The sequence below is a fragment of the Centroberyx affinis genome, unplaced genomic scaffold, assembly GCF_046629955.1.
Source record: "Centroberyx affinis isolate AG114_WGS23_722 - 3 ecotype Tasmania unplaced genomic scaffold, CSIRO-AGI_Caff_v1 ptg004624l_1, whole genome shotgun sequence".
NCBI classification, from domain to species: domain Eukaryota; kingdom Metazoa; phylum Chordata; class Actinopteri; order Beryciformes; family Berycidae; genus Centroberyx; species Centroberyx affinis.
The window spans coordinates 6,092-25,283 of record NW_027282231.1 but is presented as its reverse complement, the minus strand read 5'-3'; the positions used below and the strand labels follow the sequence as shown (position 1 = coordinate 25,283).

General features: G+C 39.3%; 1 protein-coding gene across 1 annotated transcript in view; it reads right to left on the bottom strand.

Annotated features, from left to right (window-relative positions):
• The window catches only part of LOC139665587 (ADP-ribosylation factor-like protein 15), a gene marked incomplete at its 3' end in the record, with an annotated part of 62,443 nt that extends 48,176 nt beyond the window's left edge, over positions 1-14,267 (bottom strand). The window contains exon 1 of the mRNA XM_071544651.1: positions 14,214-14,267. Within this exon, the coding sequence (XP_071400752.1) occupies positions 14,214-14,267 (54 nt within the window). The remainder of the gene's footprint in view (positions 1-14,213) is intronic.
• Between the last annotated feature and the right edge of the window lie 4,925 nt (positions 14,268-19,192).

Here is a 19,192-nt window from a genome sequence, read left to right as displayed (position 1 = left end):
CACAAATGAGAAGTAATGCATTAGTTTTAAATTATTTGCCACTGGCAACTGACCTCTAGCATGGAAAATATAGTCTCAGCTTTTGATCAATATCTGATTCTGTGGAAAGATGCCAAGATAAAAATGTGTTGCCATTAGCCAATCAAATGTGCTCTTATAAAACAGCTATTGATTATGTAGTTTTGACTAGCTCACATGTGCCCAGCGGTGTGTTGTTACATCAAATGGCAAAAATCCACAAAAAAGATAACTTTTTTTACAAAAATGTAATCATATTCCTCTGAAGCCTACTGCTATACTGAACACTGATAAACACAAACACGGATGCCAATAATTATTGAAGGAGGAGGAAACCTGAGCGAGAGCAGAACCAACCTCCACATCAGCCTCTCTCAGAGCAATAGTTTGTTAAGTCTTAGCTGCTAGAGTTTTTATGACTGAGATGTGATGAGAAGAAGTAGTGTTTCACCAGTGTTAAGAACTGGAAAGGAGGATGCTGATAAAACAAAATTTGCTGATGAAACTAAACAGAACAACATAGATGGCACTAATACTAGCAAGGAACAGTTTAATCTCCCAGACCGTGGTAATATCTCACCCTGCATGACGCAAAAATCAATTTACACAGTAGACTATAGAAAGTATAGTAGGCCTCCAATATAGTAAGCAGACACATGATGCTCAATAAAAACAAATAGCCTAGACAGATCATGATATACCATGCGAGCTGGGGATGTAACCTACCAGAACAAGAGACTGTGCCTATACAGAAATAATGCAGGAATAAAGTAGGCTACTGATTTTTTTAAATCCAATAATGTATAAGCTTTTTCTTGGAATATTCTGAATGGAATTGAATGTTGCTTTTTGCAATCTATCCTTTTTTGCTGGCTCAACCAAATGTGAAAATGCTGGAATCAATAAAAGAATGGTTAAGGTCAGAATCTTTAAGAGGGACAGGAATTAGGCATGGGTATTGATGAAATCCAATTGATTCCCCATTTTTAGTTTCACAGAAGGTAAATCGCTGTAGGGATTGCAGTGATGTCAGTATGATCGCAGTATGAAACGTGCAGCTTTTTACACAGATCAGATGCAATCATTGAGTCTGCATTTAAAAATTGAATTCAGTTGGTTTTCAGGGACTAACAGTGAACAGTAGCCAGAAAAAGTGATAGTAAAACGAAAGAGGCCCTCAGGTTTGGATTAGTAAAGGAATTTGCTGCCCACTCATGTATTACAATGCCTGCTGGATAAGCATATTACAATATGTGCATCTAGCACTGAGCTCAGTGTGAAGATGGGTCCTTGTCGTGTCATGGGGAAAAAAGACTATTGTAAAGCAGAAAGGCTCTTTAAGGCGTCTCGCAACAAAAGCCTTCAGAGAGACATTTCAAATTCACAGCCACTGGGAGGGAGGCCTCTCAAAATGCAACAGCACAAATTTATGCAACGTATCAACAGATGTGACTGTAACATTAGACAAGCAAGGATGGAAGTCAATACAAAAATACTTGTATTGAAATCAAACCTATTTTTTTTGTAATAGTTTAAGCTATGGCAAATAAGCTTCTCTGAAGCTTTGGCACAAATAAAGGAAATGTGTCAAGTAGCTTGTGAGGCCCATTGATGTTCAGTCTCTCTGGATTAATAAATCAATACAAATTGTCTCACTGACACAACCATAACAGTTTTGTTTGTTTGTTTGAGATATTCTATTGATCCCCAAGGACACTGTCCTTTCAAATCATGAGATTTCACAGTCAGCCACAGGGCTGAAAGAGATTTAGGTTTTTATTCAAGGACAATTCCTTTTAGGTCATGGGGGGTTCAACCTGGGACCTTCTGGGTACAGAATGGCCTCGAACCACTAGGCCACCCTGCCCTCACATTGTTTTGGATTGGTACACTGACGCATAATCTGGTGAAATAGTTTAGCCTACTGGGGTCAGGTGTACAATTTGAGCCACATCAGAAACAAATGAGCAACATTTTTAGCAGTTTATTCAAAATCAAAATCAAAATCAAAATCAAAAGCGACCAATGTTTTGACAGATGATCAAGCACTTCAATGATGACACTATACTGTGAATCATTAGTATGCTTGTTTGAAGCTTCATTCATCACATTCATGTGACAAAGCACGCAGCACCAGCTATTATTTACAGTCTATGAGTAGCAGGCTTGGTTCAATATTTTGAAGCAGTAACTGTAACATCCCTAGTTTAAGCTATTGTGTTAACAGCAGGAAATACATTTTAAGCAGCAGCTGAAGATTCTACTGTATCAGGCCTTTAATTAATTCTTCCATGCAGTGTTTCTGTTTTACTGTATATCTATTTTAACAGTTTTATCATTGTGAAGCATTTGTGACTTTGTCTTCAGAAGGCTACATTTATACAGCCTTATATAGCCCTACACACATTCATACCTATGGGCAATTCAGAGTCTCCGATCCACCTGCATGAAACCCCAATGTGAACAGGAAAGTCCACCCAGAAAGGATCGGGGCAAAGGATCAAACCTGGGTCCTTCTTACTGTGAAGCAACAGTGCTAATCATTAAGCCACTAGCCTCAGAATTGATATTAGCTAATTAAAGTAAGGCTGATAATGATAAATCAGCAAAAATATGTCTGTGTGTTCACCATACATGTAGCTGGAAAAACTGATGCGTGCCTGCCTGGAGCTCTGCTGTTCCATTTACCATTCTGTCCATCTTTGTTGTTCTCCACTTTATATTGTTACATTTCCTACTCATGCTCTCTACATCTTCATTCTTTCCCCCCATCACCGTCAATCACTCTTCTCTAAAGGTGAAATCACGCTTAAAGTTTGTTTTCTTTCGTCCAAACCATAGTTGAAAAGTTTAATCTGTAAAATTTTTGTATTTGGTTTGTACAGGTTCACACTGCCGAATTACAAGCAGACAAGAGCTTTTAAACAGAAGTCACATGGACTAACAAGTAGTTCATTTATTGGGCAGAGTTTTGGCAACCTGTCATCCCACAAGATTAGAGATTTTGGCAGCTGGGGAGCGGGGGGAGTCAAAACAAATCCGATTCCAGTCCCTGTAACTTTAGCTAAGCATGATGGACTTGTCTGTGCTCTTTGGCGTAATTTAACATCCCTGGTCTTCATACCAGGCAGAAGAAGAAAAAGATGAATAAATATGAGCATCATTCCAAGCTGTGGTTTGCCTTCATTTGGTGAGTAACTGCTGGCTATCAGATGTCAATATCCATCTCCTTATACCCTTAAAACTGCATGGAACAACGGCTGAACAACAAACAACATACTAATAAAATCATAGGTTTTCAGAATGGTGCACACTTGAGTGGCATCGTTCTCACCTACACAAATGAACTGAACTAAAAGGAGTAAATGCTATAGAGTTTGATTAAACTGCTCCAAAAATGCCTGGTGTGAACGCACCATGACAAGTTAGCTATGTTAATCTGCTGCCCCACCAACCCTACCCCTCTATCTAGGCTATATTTTGTTTTACCTGGCTTCCTCTTTTTTGCAGTTATAATTTTGCCAATTTTCATCCTCTCTCAGACTGTTGTCATTCCCTTCTGTTCTTTTCCAATTTGCTAACCTTAACTTGCAACACTTTTCTTACCGGGTGGATCTGAAAATGATCGCTCTGCCTTTGCCTCCCTGCTTAGTGTCCTGTGGAGAATCCAACCCATGTGTTCACCACTAAGCTGTGGTCAGCAGCAGCAAAGGGCTAAGGGCTTTGCTACACAAAATGTAACCACACCTCTAAAAACAATCACATTTAAACACTCATCTCACACATTGATGCACTATTGTACACAGGGATGGAGTACAGTAATGTACTCCACCTTGAGGGACATGGTTAGTGCATAAGTCCATAATATGTACAACTAGACAGGATGTGGTCATGAAAAGAATCTGCTTCCAGTTCCTGGTATATACATGGTACACAAAGGCCTGATTTGGCTTCACCCTGCTCTCTCAGCCAATACATCTCCAGCAGGAAGTTATTCTTTGCTGTTTCCCAAACAACAAGGGGCAAATTCCTCCCCTACATGTCCTTGATGCAATGAAACAAATAGGTTTGTAAGGACTGGCTTCCGGGAGTTTTAGGAAACCTTACTGGGTAGTGGGCGGGTGGCCCTTGGCAGTCCCTCAATCACCATGGCACCAGGTCCTATGGTTATTTTGAAGTATGGGATATTCATGTCCCAGGATGGGGGCAATGACTGCTCCCATCCTGCCTTTCAAAAGGACGGAAGCAGGTTGAGACTGTGTGCTGCTCACACACTGGGAGAAGAAGGGCTTATTTATGGTGCAAAAACTTTTGTATTACATAATGGAGTAGCATAAAAAAAACTATTTCTCTTTCAGAATTACGAGTCCTCTGAGCTGATAAAATAACCTACATCTATCATGAGCATGGAATTATAATAGTCTATCTGTGCTCAGAATAGTTTTAGATATTGTGTGCTTAACTGCTACACATTTTCAAAAAAGTGTATGTTGAGCCCATGTAAAGTTTGTTTAGCTGTATTGTATGATTAACCAATTTTAAAAATGTCATATGGAACATTCAGAATTCCAAGGTAATGTTATGATCAATGAGAAAGATGAGTGGATTCATTGTATCCTCTTTTCCATCCCAAGACAAGAGAGAGCTACAAATAACTCTACCAGAAAAACAGGATGACTTTTTTGTCAAACAATTCACACAGTTTCAAAAGTAGGCATTAGACCCTCCTCTCAACACTGGTATCAGCTTTGAGTGTAAATGACTTGTTTAAGAATTACAGATAGGATAGACCTACTCGGAGTACAGGCCGGCCCTACTTTAAATCATAATGCAGCTTACAAACCAAGAGTTTGTAACAGAATATCAGTTCCTACTTTCATTCATTTTTTTGATACTCTATTGGTCCCAAAAAATGAGAAATTTGTCTTTTCATTTCCCGTTCTCCACAGGAAGGTCAAAGCGCAGGCTCAGCTAAACAACAGCGCCCCTGCAGCTAGTGGGGATTCAGTGTCTTGCTAAAGGACACTTCGGCAGGGCGGATGCCTCTGTGACAGGGACATGAATGTGGGTTTTTCCAGTTGAGGGGCAGTGTCCCCTGATCATTATGCCACCTTGCCTGCCTGACTAAAAACATAAGATACTACATCATTAGTCAATATTATTATTACATCAGTCAAAAATATGTTACACCCTTTAGGAAGTAATAATGGCCAATTAATGTAATATAATAATATAAAATCTAGGCTATATAATACTACCTTATCTGGAAATTAATCACATTGACAGATTTTATTAAGTTTTTACACCATTAGAGTGTTGTTTTTTTTACATTTTGACAAGATGTTATAATATCCAACGGTTATTACATAATCAGTTGCTTTTAGAAATGAGGAAGCACACAGGAGCGCAGAAAACTGACAACTGCTGTACAGATGTGCTTTCATCCTGCAAATGGCAGAGAAAGTTTTACGTTATTTTTGAAAAATGTATTAACCATGCCTGTTCCTATTACTCATAGCAGGGCTCACATCATAAATTCAAGTTCGCTGTTGAGGTAGATCCACATGGTCAATCATTTGTGTGTTCCTACTTTCTATACTCTCCAAGGAGTCTTTTTGAACTTTGAAGCCATTTGGCAACATCCAACGGTGATCTATTCAAAACCAATCAGGCATAACAGCACAGTGGCTGGTGAAAGAGTCACCTAGTTATTAAGTTGCAAGTGTGCATTTCTGTTTTAAATGTTATCTAAAAAAGGGATTATATCCTAGTTCCAGTTCAAGTGTTAGCTGAAGTTATTCAACAATGTAAGCCTGTTGTCATGCTTCTGCGTAAATCACCGACAGACATTAATGTTTTAACACAGAAGAAAAAAAATGATAATAAGGCCATGTGATTCTATGCTGGAGCTTCCATTTGAAAAAATATTGATCACAGCCACGAATCATTTACTGCGTCTGAGAACAGAGGAGATTTGCTCCTTCTCCCTCTGGAGTCTTGATCTTAAAAGCCAGCTCAAAAGAGAGAAAAAAGAGGGATGGAAAAAAGGGAGGACAGAGAGAAAGATAAGTGACAATCATAACATCTTAACAAATGTCATGTGGGTGTAAACGCAATAGGGAGGAGGTGGCTGCCCACAGCTGATGAGTGGAGAGAGACATTTGTCAGGTCTGTGGAAACAGGAAAAGAGTGAGCCATGAGCAGTGACACAGCTTAGAGACTCATGGGGAAAAAGGATGCAAGAGGGACAAAAACATCCTTAAGAGTCTATGACTCCTTAGGTGTCAAAACAGAGCCTTCAGCAAGAGACTGGTAAATAGGACAAGTGAAATGAGACCAAGACAAATTCTGAACCATTTCTGAAAGAAAAAAATTGAATCTGTGCACAGCAATTAAAGACTCTTCCATAAGTTAAACAGTATTGGTGGGTCATATGGCCTGAATTTTATGTCACGATATTTTAAAAAATTGGGACAGTAACGGTTTATATCAAAGTATAGTCGTCACTAGTGGACTGTTCAGATTGCAATTCAATCAAACAGTACATCACATGACCAGGCCATGCTATAAAGTACAGATGAAAATCTAATTTGACATATTTTTATCCAATATTATACAATTTTAAAATGTTCTAATTTATTTATAATTATATAAGTCTTAATTACTTTGGCTACATTTCATTAGCCTACATTATATGTATCAATACTTAATACTTTTGGCATGTCACGGCTATCAATTCCTGATTAAATAATTTTTCCTCTTTTGCATGATGCTGTTACACTTTATTAATTTACCGTCTATACAAATCATCTGATAAACCAATTTATCAGCTACTAACTCACCACCTACAGATAAATCTACTTTTAACCATGCTGCTTATCAATTATCTTACCGCTTATCACTTATTCTACGGTCACAGCAAATACAGCACAAACACAAATCTGCACGTCGGTAGAGGTCACTGCTCCATATATGCATGAATTTTAAATTTGTCTCATAAGTAAATAGGTACTAATAATTAGTGCCTAACTAACTAGCCAGTCAGGTGGCTGGCTGACTCCCAGCATGTTATTTGATGTGGTCAAGAGGTGCTGTGGTAGGTGTGTCAGGGATTATTCCTTACAGTCAAACTCTGCTGTCTAGTGGCAATGGAATACTGTCACATAATATTTTTACTCTCCTGTCGCAAATGAGATCTAAATGTCAATTGGTTCATGTCTCTTAGGAAAAAAATACAGTTTATAGTTAATCAGAATAAAATTCACAACACAGCACGCACATATAAATAGATAGATTTGATCAATAACACATATAAACAATTAGGTTAATTAGTACTATGAGAAATGATAAATTAAGTTATGTCCCTTCTTCCTCGTGGGAAATGAGGTGCAACAGGAGGTAATGAGTTCCAGGTGAGGGCTGCTGCCTCCAGGCCGACCTGGGATACTCAAAACCTAATGTAGGCCAAGTTATTGTGATATAAGACAGAGCAACCAAAGCAATCAACATTTCAAAATTTTCTCACATTTTCTACATTCTAATGTAACCAATTTTTGTGGTTTTGGTTGCACAATTATTTTATTTACTATCACTTTTCAGTACCTTGGGTGTTGGTGAAATGACGCTCCTGTACTAAAATCACTGAAAGAAATGAGACTCTTGGGCTGAACGGTGCGGCACGAGCCTAGGGGTCAGGGCCAGCGGTTGGCGGAGCAGCCATTTTCCACTCCATTGGTAGCATAATGAGGCGACCATGGAGTGCCTAATACAATCATTTAAACTCCTCATGGTTACGGCATCCTGCCAAGACACGGTCCACGGAGCAGTAGCCATGGCACCCACAGCTCATAGTCGCTCATGTTACTAATGTCCCATGCACTTGTTGGTCCAGTCCAGATCTTAGTGTCTCAAAAACTGATGGCACTGATGTGGCGATCTTACTAAGGAGGAAGTCTTGAGAAACTCTCCACCACTATATAGAGCCACAACAAAGGATTAGCCTACACACAAACCGCCAACCATTTGCTTACAGCCAAATATCTAACTGCAGTCTTGCAGAGAAAGTGACTTGAAATCATTAAGCAAACTCTGATGCTGTGCTTTGTATTTAAAATGTACGTGAATGTGAAACCCACTACACCATCACCCCAGGAACTACTGTTTCAATTTACGTGTGCCACACAGAGATGAAACTCTGTATTTCCAGTGCCAGTAGGTATTGGGGCCGATAATGAAAAATAAATCAAGCCTAGCATGAGCCAGTTTTTATCAGCATTAATTTACTAAGCAAAAACATGAGGGAAAATGTGGAAGTAACCAAGACAATGTTAAAAGCAGACATGAATTGAACAACCAGCATTGAACAACCATCAGTCAGTGAGAGATGGCAACGTCGAGCCTTGGCTCTTGAAGAGCAAGGTGCAGCAAGCAGTAGCTGATCATGGGCAGGGTAATTTAAAGGCCTATTCCACTGCTGTGAATATGATGATTTATTAAAACTCGGTCACCCATGTAGTAGAAATGTGCAATTATTTTTTAAATTGGAGCCCTATGACCAGAGAAAACTGCTGTAGATTCCCCATATCGCTCTTAAGGGGGAATCCTACAACAACCAGAATGCATTGCAAAGTTAGTAGAGACAAAGCAGCATTATATCTCTTTACTGAGGCTTATTTTCATTTACAAAACGTTTTTCCTCATCGAGTCTGGATAAATCGCACCCGTTTTCAAAGGATCATAAAACAAACCAGCGTTGCTCCGGTCCGGTGGTCGCTTCAGGCGACATGGAGGGAAGTTAAACTTTGTTCATTTGCATATACTACCCATATTGTAATGATACAATGCTGGTTGAAAATCGGCGAAGTTTCCCTTTAACTGCCAGATAATTTCTGCAGGCACCATTTTATTTATTGTAGTTGTGGGGTATGGAGAGGGAAACTCCTATTAAGACTGAACTGAGGATTAATTGCAGACATATCCACTTGAAATGTAGTAATGTCTTATGTGACATATTGTGACAGTTGAGAATGAGGTTTTAAAGATTTTTTTTTTGGGGGGGGGGGCATTTCTGCTTTATTAGACAATCACAATGGAGAGAGACAGGAAAGACAAGGCAGAGAGAGGGGATGACATGCAGCAAAGGGCATGGGCCGGATTCAAACCTGTGCCGCTGTGATTAGTGTTTAAACTTATATGCGGCTATGCACTCTACCAGTTGAGCCACAGGGCACCCCAGAGAATGAGGTTTTGAGGGTTGTATAGCCTTATTTGAATGTAGGAATTTAAACTTAAAGGATACGGCTGGTCTTTTTAAAATACATTTCTTATCGTCAACAAATCCTATGAAAATATCAAAATCAACAATGCATTTGCTCTACTCCTGTTACTTGGCTCCAATTGTCATTGGCTCCAATTGTAAGCTAAACACCTCTAAATAAAGCTCACAAAGACATAGTTTCTTTTTTAAAAATCGCTAGGCTAACTGTTACCATGAAAAGTCAGGCTATTGTAGTTATTACCAAATCAAATTCAAATGGGAACAAATTCTTCATTACGCCAGGGACTATTTTCGGTGCTATGGAACTACTTTCCTGAGATTGCAAACGTGTTTACGGTTTATTAAGTTGTTTGAGGAAAAAGTCGACTGGCCCGGTGCATCGCGATGATGAAATATGCTGCCCAGAGTAACGGCATGGCTCTGTGACGTGTTTTTTTAAACGTTTTTTTTTTATATAATGGAGTTCTATGGCTACTGAGACATGGCTTTATTGGGCATCAGCTACATGGACAAGACTTGTTAGCAAAACAAATTCATTGCTGATTTTGTCATTTTCATAGGATTTGTTGACGATATGAAATGCATTAAAAAACACCAGCCTTATCCTTTAATAGGTAAGGAATAGGTAGTGGACATGTTTCAAAACCTAGCATTGACATACAGTACATGTTCAGTCCTACCCAGTTGCCTATTCCTCTGCTAGAGTTTGACAGACATCACTGAGACCAAGAATATACAGACTGATGAGGGAAGCAGCCTAACTGACAAACTTTTAACATGCTGCTTCTTATAGTATTTTCAGACTGTCAAAACCAGAACTGTCAGAAGTGTCGTTTGTTGTTTATACAGAGCGAGTTCAGAGCTATAACCTATATAGAATCTGAGCTACAGCAATGCAACAGCACAGGGAATGCATTACAGCAACTCTCTCCCACCACATCACGTATGTTAAGGTTAGATTTTGCATGTCACTGTATATCAAGAGATCATTATGACTCAGCAGGGCCTTGAATCTCAATGCCCACAAGCCAATAAAAACAATCACTCCTTTGAGCATCTCCATGGTAGCCTTATATTGATCCTCATTGTAAGCACTCAGTAACTCCTCAGGAAGCCTTAGTGCTGGGCATCAAACTCAACAGTCCAAAGAGGCTTTGACTCTTCTTCACATCCATCACATGCACTGATCTGAAAGTTTCAAATGAGCTCTCGAGGGTAACACCACTTTGATGTCTTCACAGATTTAATTTTAATTCATAATTCATTTTTATATATTGCAGAGTTTACACTGTTGTGTGTGTTATGCATTGTTGTTGTTATTTATTGTGTCTGGGGAATGTCATTGCAAGTAAGCAATTCATTGTATCTTGGTGTACACTAGTAAACTTTATCTTTTTGTTTCATATGCACTCCTGCTATCATTTCCCCCATCAGCTTATTCTCATCTGTCCCCCCTGTGAGGCCTGGACACGACAAGTCTATAAATGTTTCATGCTTACAGCTAACTTGCTGTGAAAAGTATATAATTCTGACATTACAGGACCTTCATAGTTAGTACAATTACAATCACAACAGGCTGTAATCACTGCATGACTGCATTAATTAGCATTAAACTAGGCCTTAATTTACATACTATTTCTTTTGCAGCTTATTTCTGTCTATACTTCAATGGGGATATTTCTCACCCTCACCTAAGATGAAACTACGCGAAGTGGACTATTGCTTCCCTATTTCCCTTCGTCTGCTAGATATGGCTATATGTAAAGACTGAAAATGCATCATTTGATCACAAAAGGTCCTGAAACTGATACTGGAAATAGTGCTGGAAGCAAACCCTGGTTCCAGCACTGAAATCACCCCCATCCTGCTGTGAGTCTGTGACCAAAAACTCCAGAAGAAACATTATTAAAACTAGGCCTACATTACTGAAACCTGTAAACTTTGTTACCACAATCATTGTATAGTGTTTAGATAGGATGAGGAAACAGAGGAAAAGAGGCATGTTGCCTTGTATTACATTCTGATGGGAGCAAAGTCATTTTCAATTACTCAAAAGCAATAACAATTGTTTTCAACTTTTTGGTCACTCAAAGAAGCATGGTAGTACAAGCCCACAACAAATTCTGCAATGAACATCTAGCCTTGCGCATATTTCCTATTTTAAAAAACAATATATCCATTTCAAAACTGCTTGAGGACAACAATCAGCATTCCAGTAGAAAAACTAGCCAGCTCAATGCTGTTAGTAGCCTACGTATTTAGTGTGACATCAGGTCGACCTCTGAACTAACAAATCCTAATTTTATGCACCAAGGACAATATGCATTACGGTTAGACAGATACAGTTTATCAACATATACCAATAAAAAAAACACATATTGGGCCCAAGTCAAATGTGCTTCTCTACAACTGTCCAAATTCTCACTTGATACCAGGGTAGGCCTGTCAAACAAATGCTGAGCAGCCTGACATTTCTCTCCCCGGTAGCTTTTTGTATTGAGGGGAATGAGGCATTCTTGTCTGAGGTCTTGAGGCTTTTCACTGATTAGCAGGATAAGATCAGTGCCGCACTGCCATCATCACTACTGCTCAAAACAGAGGAGAAGGCAGTTATTGATTTCATTCAGAAACGCGTTGGCTTTTCCATCCGATTCATGCAGCTGCCTACATGCCAGACCCACAGTGTGCTGGGAAGACACACAGCCTGTCTAGTGAAGAAACAAACCCAGCCTATAGCATAATGACAGCCTTGACATGCCACCTTCATTTTCATGAGGGGAAGGTTCTAGGAGGTTTGGCCAAATTCACAACAAAGGAGGCATGTGGAAGGGAGGATGCCATATAGGATTCTTCCACCCACATCACAGCATCATTCTGGTGGAAGGGACTGTCCGCCATTGCTGCTGCTACTCAGATCCCATCATCAGCAGCATCTGAGCACAACTGGTCACTCTTTGGGAACACCAACACCAAGGTACACAACTGTCTCACGAATGCAAGGGTGGAGAAATTGGCGGCAATTTACTCCAACCTTCTCAAGCGCCCCCCTTTGTTGAAGACAAGACTGAAAATGACATTCCCCAAAATAAAATGATTACTGTTCTTGAAACCCCTTTGACTACAGGCATAATCATGTTTTTTTCTGAAAGGTAAGCTTTGAGAGTTTTTTCTCCAAGTGTCAGAATTACTGTAAATATTACTGAAACAGAGTAACAGAAGCTCAAAACAGTGGAAGTTGAAGTTTTTTTCTCACCTAAAAGAAAACAAATTTTTGAATGTAAACAGCTGCCTGTGCCAGATCAGCTTAGACACTCAATGGAGCCATGGCCACAAGGCTGACCACATTTGAGTTGATAACAATACCACCATCAAGTTTATTTTTTTATGTTACATATTTCATGAACCTGTTTGAGGGGAAAAAGCTGAAAGAATTTCATTAGTGTGGGTTTCAGTTTAAATGAGCTTAAGAGAGTTTAAGTGTTACATGATGGTCTAAATACTGAATTAATATTATATATTCCTTAATATTTGAAATGTTTTGGCATGACATGGCCAGATTTAAAGATACTGGTATTGACCTTCAAAAACCCATATCGGTCAAACCCTGTACTTTTTCATTAATAACATACCTTGTCCTACTGTTCATATTCAATCTAGCCTATGTTGTCAATGTCAACAGTGCTATGGGCAGAGCTAGTCAGGTAGCCCTCCACATACTTCCATGGAAACTGTCAGATACACCTGCCTACATGCTCCACAACAAGAACTCGCAAGACACAAGACATCAATGGCTGATCCAACATCTCAAGTTATTGCCCAATAAATCTAATACCCACCCAGTGTATTCCTACTCACTTGATTTGAAAGTGGTTGAAAAGATGAGTCATAGAAATGTGCATCATGTCTGATTTTAGTGTTTCTCATTCCTCTTTCAAAATAAGTCTCTCACTTCATTGAAACAGCTTCACCAAACTGGTCAGGGAATTACCGAGAGACATGACAATATGAGTCATGAGTCACCGACTACAGTTAAAGACAACTGCGTTTCAGCTTGCTTTATTTTCCACCAGGAGCTTCATTTGTGCAGAGGTAAAAAGCAACAAACAGGACAGTCACAACAATCACAATAGACAACAAATCCGTTAGTCAACACAAAACGGACAGATTTAGACATAAATTTGCGACACACTGACAGATACCTCTCTACCTGTCGACACCACAGCGCCACAACTGTGTTTACTGCAATTCAGTTAGAATATAATGGTGTCTTTAGGACAACAATAAGTCCAAATGCATTAAAATATTTACATAAAGGCAGTTTTGTAAAATCCCTACATTGTCACTCACAATATATTTTAAATGAATGTTTATTTTAACGACGTTCATCCAATAAAAATGAGCTGTCTCAGCATTTCAGTCAAGCCTCAAAAGCAGAGAACAACTATACCAAAACAACTGTAACATCAACAGCATTTCCATCTCAGCCTCTGTAGTATAATATTCATTGGATCCATTCATAAGTGCATTCTACTTCAGATAGCCTGAACTACAAGCCACAGACCAAGCCAGTAGCTAGGAGCTGAGGAAAAAGCACCATAATCTATCTTTGCTTCTATTTTCATATATAAGTAGCCTAAACCCTAAGATTACTTGTTCTCATGCAGTTAATTTACATCTCACAGTACTGACACTCCTGTTCCACCTTAATATTATGTTAACACCCACTCAAATGCAACCGAGCTTACTCTCCATTCACTGACCGAGCAACAGTGGCTGCTTCAGCACACATGCACACTATCTGTTTCAAAACACAAGAACCAAAGATAACCATGTTGCAAACACCTTCAGTCCTACACACAGCACAGTACAACCCTGCCGGTGTGACAGACAACACAATAGCATGTATACATTTGCTTACCGTGTAAAGCCCAATCCTGCACAAGGCTAGGGAGAGCTGCATGTGTTCCGACATTGTGCTCAGCAACAAGCGTTACCCCCGGCAACAAACAAGCCAAGCCCCTGGAGTAATTGCATGGAAGGAGGAGGATCAGGAGTAGTGGAGCACAACAATGTCAAGTCAACAGCGCGAGTATGGCCCCTCTCTGCCTCACTGTTAGTAGCCCATATCCAAAAAAAACATTTCCTTTCACCTGAGCTGACCGGAGGGGTTTGTTAGGGTGGGGGTGAGCAGGATTGGGGGTTGTGTGGGGTGGGATTACTCCTTGTATTCATTCATAGAAAAAAATATATTGCCAGGAGGAATCAGCGGACAGAGACGAGATTTAGTTCGCAAGGATCTCTCTCCACAGAGATTAAGGGCTCAGTGATAACTAGGGCTCCAGAATAAGACTGCAAATTGGATTAGTCACCATTACACACCCACACATTATGCCCACATGCACAAACATACGCACATGTTCTTTGCACACACACGCACACGGGGCTACTTGAAGTATGAACATTTTTGGTTTCTATACAAGGGGATGAAGGCTTGACCACTTCAGCTCTCAGCGGCCGTGAGGATTTCAGTCACTGTTGTGGGACCTGAGTTGGATGCTTTGTTGGAAGTCTGCTCGAGCGAAACTGTGAGTCAGGTTGAAATAGCTTGTTTTAGTCAGCTGTCTAGAAATAGTTGCTGCCAGTGCCATCACCTGCTGACATACTGCAGTGATTAAATGTAGTGTTCAGCTGTAATGTAGTTGCACAAAGTGACAACTAATTGCTTTGGAGACAAGTTGAATTCAAATCGATATGATCTTTGATAATTATAAACATCTTCCTGTGCAATCTAGAACTACTTTTTTAATTGCGCCTAAGCCACTTAGCCTAATTCATGTCTGGATTCTACCTAGTAAGCTGTTGTGGTAATCAAAGTCCTAAAAATAAAGAACATGAGAACAAAACATGGCTAAAAGAAGACTTGTTGTTCTTTTAGGTCCACTGAACAACAAAACCCAGAGGATGTCATATCAGGTCTCTCAATCCTAGAGAGGGAGCAGCACTGCTGTGCTCATGAAAGCTAATCTATCCAAACATTATCCTCAGTGCATTAAAGGCACAGCTCTATTTAGCTACATTTAGCTTGTACAAACCCAAACTCATGCAACAAGTGAGAGGAAATTGGCAGAAACTCAATTTGGCTGATTGTCTTATCCTACCCAGTCCTGCCATTAAGTGAAAAGTAGGTAATAATATGATTATTCCACAACTGCATTAATCCATGAATTATTACAGTGCAGCCAGTAGTGTAGTACGCTGGTATTCACACTGATGTATGCTTCCCGCCATAAGGGTTTCATTCCAAAATAAAAAACAAGAAAAAGATGATGTTCATTGCTCAACGTAGACAACTGTATTCTCTAAAATGTCTAATTTGTATGCTCAAAATAGCCAAGAACTTTATATACAGTACTTTTCAGTTTAATGGGCAAAAGTTTGGCCTACTGGTCAGAGTGGCTGTACCATTATGGAAAGGTCACAGGTTCAAACCCTGCAACAGCCATGTGTATTTGAAGTATCTTTTTTTTTGTAAACAATGTTTATTAGTTTTCTTTATAAGTACAGATGACAAGAACAAACAATGTTCCCCCTCCCCCCACCCCACCTCCCCAGACCCTTCCAAACAACACAACAACAAAACATTACACTAAGACGTTACACAATGACGTGTCACTAACAAAAGACGAATGGGTGGCATAAACCCACACAGAAAAAAAAAAAACAGCAGTACCAAAATAAATATACAAACAAAACAAAACAAAAAAAAGGAATACATAAAAATTATGCCAACACTCTAGGTAGTACTCTCAATGCCATTCTTGTCTCAAAGGTGATACTTATGTATATTATTTTAAGAAATTATAAGATTATTGCCTTATGTTAGGGTATCTCTAACACTTGCATTTCTAAGGAACATAATAAAAGGTTTCCAGATTTCCTCAAACACATTTTGTCTATTCCTCAATATGTAAGTTATCTTTTCTAATACCATACATGATGCCATTTCGTTAATCCATTCTTTAATACTTGGTCTATTTGTTTTCTTCCAATAAAGAGCAATAAGCCGTTTGGCTTGCAAGATGCATGTCTGTAAGTGTATATTCCTTCATCCTTAGTTTTAAGTTGGAAGGGTACAAGTTCAAAATGTAAATCTTAGGTTCAAGAGGGACCTCTACAGAGGTGATTCTGTCCATCACATGTTTTACTTCTTTCCAAAAATCCATTATTTTCCTGATTTGAAGTATCTTTCAGCAGGACACTGGAGCCCTATCTGCTTACTCACTGTTGAATCGGTAACAGCATTAGCTAAATGTAAGGCAGCATGATTATGACAAAAATGCTAATCCCCATTATTTTGCTTAATATTGTGATCACGATTATGAATTTTATAATTATATAATTTTTCTAAGTTTCAGGAAACAAAATTATTTTATTGCACTTTTGCACCTTAACATAGATTGTCACTTTTTTCAGTGCAGTATTTCTGAAGTAGCCGCAGCTAGAAAGTCTTGTTTTCACTCTCACTGTCTTACTCCTATTGTGGTCTTTATCTATTTAAGTTGAAATAATAAAAAAATACTACTTTATTACTTTGGGGCACAACTACAACCTTAAGGCGAACTTTGCAAACACTAAACATAAAATCACAATGTATGATTACAATTAATTTTGCAGGCCTGGCTAACACTGCATTTTCATGCCAGCCATCATCTTGTCAGAGTGGCTATCTTCTCTAACAGAGTACCTGTCACCTTTTTTCAAGAGTGAATATCTCGTTTCATAATGAAACTCTTCATGCGTCAACAAGCCAGCACATAATACTTTATCTATTTGGCTCTATATCAGAGTAAGCTTTCCTATGCCTGGCCTCAGTCCCTGATAAAGCCCTGATTATCACATTGCACTTGTTTAGGGCTTTCATGGCCCTGTCCCACAACTCTTGTGTAACAAAAAGACCAAAATGTCCAGAAAGTGTCACTGTTACAAGGCAAGGCAGCGCTTAAACCAACAAATGGTTCTACCTATCCATGTCTTTCATATCTATTAGGAGAAACTAGTTAGGAAAAGCCAAGTAAGGCCCTAGACAATGAGAGAGGTGATGGCAAGACAGAAAGTAAAGGAAATGAAATGCAATAAAAACAAAAGATAAAAACACTATAGTGCCTCTTTAGACAAATGGTCCATCAACGTATATGGATGTCAGTAAAAAGTGAACTCAAAGTGCCTCTGTGCTTGTTCATGATCAAAGCATAATTAAACCCCATAAATATTCCACTATCTTCAACAATAACACTCTGGTATTGGTCCAAGATGCTGACTCACTAGCACTCTCCACAGACACACGGGAATCACTGCAATCAGCTGGCCAGCATAAACAAAAACCTGAGACTGGTCGACAATCAGCGTGCTGCTAGCAGGTCACAAACAGGGGTGGAGGTTCAGGAATGCTGCCAAGAATGTTTAGAAAGGCATTTCATATTATAGCTTGAGGATATGCACTTTAAATAAAGGGCGGTGTTAGGAACTGTGACCAAGTGGACCAAACTTTAGGCAAATGCACAATATCAATTCACCATTCCCACAGAGACTGAGTAAACTACCTCACCTACACAAAAGGTAAATGGATCTTAAAGTATAAAAAAAAAAAACACACAGATTCCTGAAAAACAACTGCATTTCGTTGCTTCCCTTAGGCATCTTGTGAGAATGCTGGCGCTCTAATCTACATACAGTAGGTCGTCTTTGTTCGCCCCTGAAAAGTGCCTGGCTGAGAAGTCTACTAGCAGCAGAGAGGTGTGGAACACGGTCGGATAGCTGACAAAACTGAAAGAAAACTAACACCACTCTCGTATCCCATAGGCTCGCAAGCTGTACTATTCACATGCTGCCAAGAACTTCCCATCAGCTCTCTTGCCTCTGCGTTACGGTGGTGGGTTGCCAGTCTGCTGTGGCCTGCTGTGTGCCCTTGGACAGAGGGATCTGAACTGAAATGCAGTCTTTCACCCATAAACAGGTGCGGGATTCCATTGAGCAATTTATTTTCATTAAAAAAGGTGAGATCCTAGTATTGGTAGGAAAAACAACTGACTAATTGAAGGGTTTCATTCCAAAATACATGCTACATGTAGGTCTATGTTGTATGTTCATATGTTCCTTGCTCAATATTTGGGGAAAAACACAGATCAGTACATCCTCTGAACTGTTAATTCTTAAAATAAACTCTCGTTAATAAATTCTCGTAAAATAAACTAGAATTGTCAAGAATATTCAATAGTGGGTTTCACCTTCATGACAGCAATCCCGTTAAGTAAGATAAGAGACCACTGTCTGTTATTTAATTGTTCTGGGAATGTGTCTTCTTCACAGGCCAAACAAACTAAGGTCGGACAATTTAGGAAACCACTGAGACACTAACGCATCATTACTGCCTTACATTGTTTTTCAATGTCAAACCCCTATTAGCACCAGGTGCTAAGAGATCATCTTAAGTGGCTAACAAATTGGCCAAAATAGTTATGTCTCCATGTGTTACGCTCGAGTCAAGAGGATGTAGTATCCATCCCACATCCACAGTTTTGCAAAGTTTGAGACCTAGCTGAGAGCCAAGTAGTTATTCTTACTGCATTAGAAAAAGTTACCATGTATGGTTCATAATCTTTCTAGAAAATTCAACATTGTCCATTACTTGTAATTTGCATGAAAAGTACAGAGGATGCCTTCGGGTGTTGATCCAATATCTAAATATGCTACTGATCCTTATAAAAGCTCACAACAGTGGCAGTAAACTCAAGAGGAAGAGGGGAAGAGACAGGTTGGCACTCAATAACTACTTTCTGGTTAAAAACAACAATAGATGAGGGTGAGATTTCTGAGAAGATGACAGCCTGTGCAATGCAC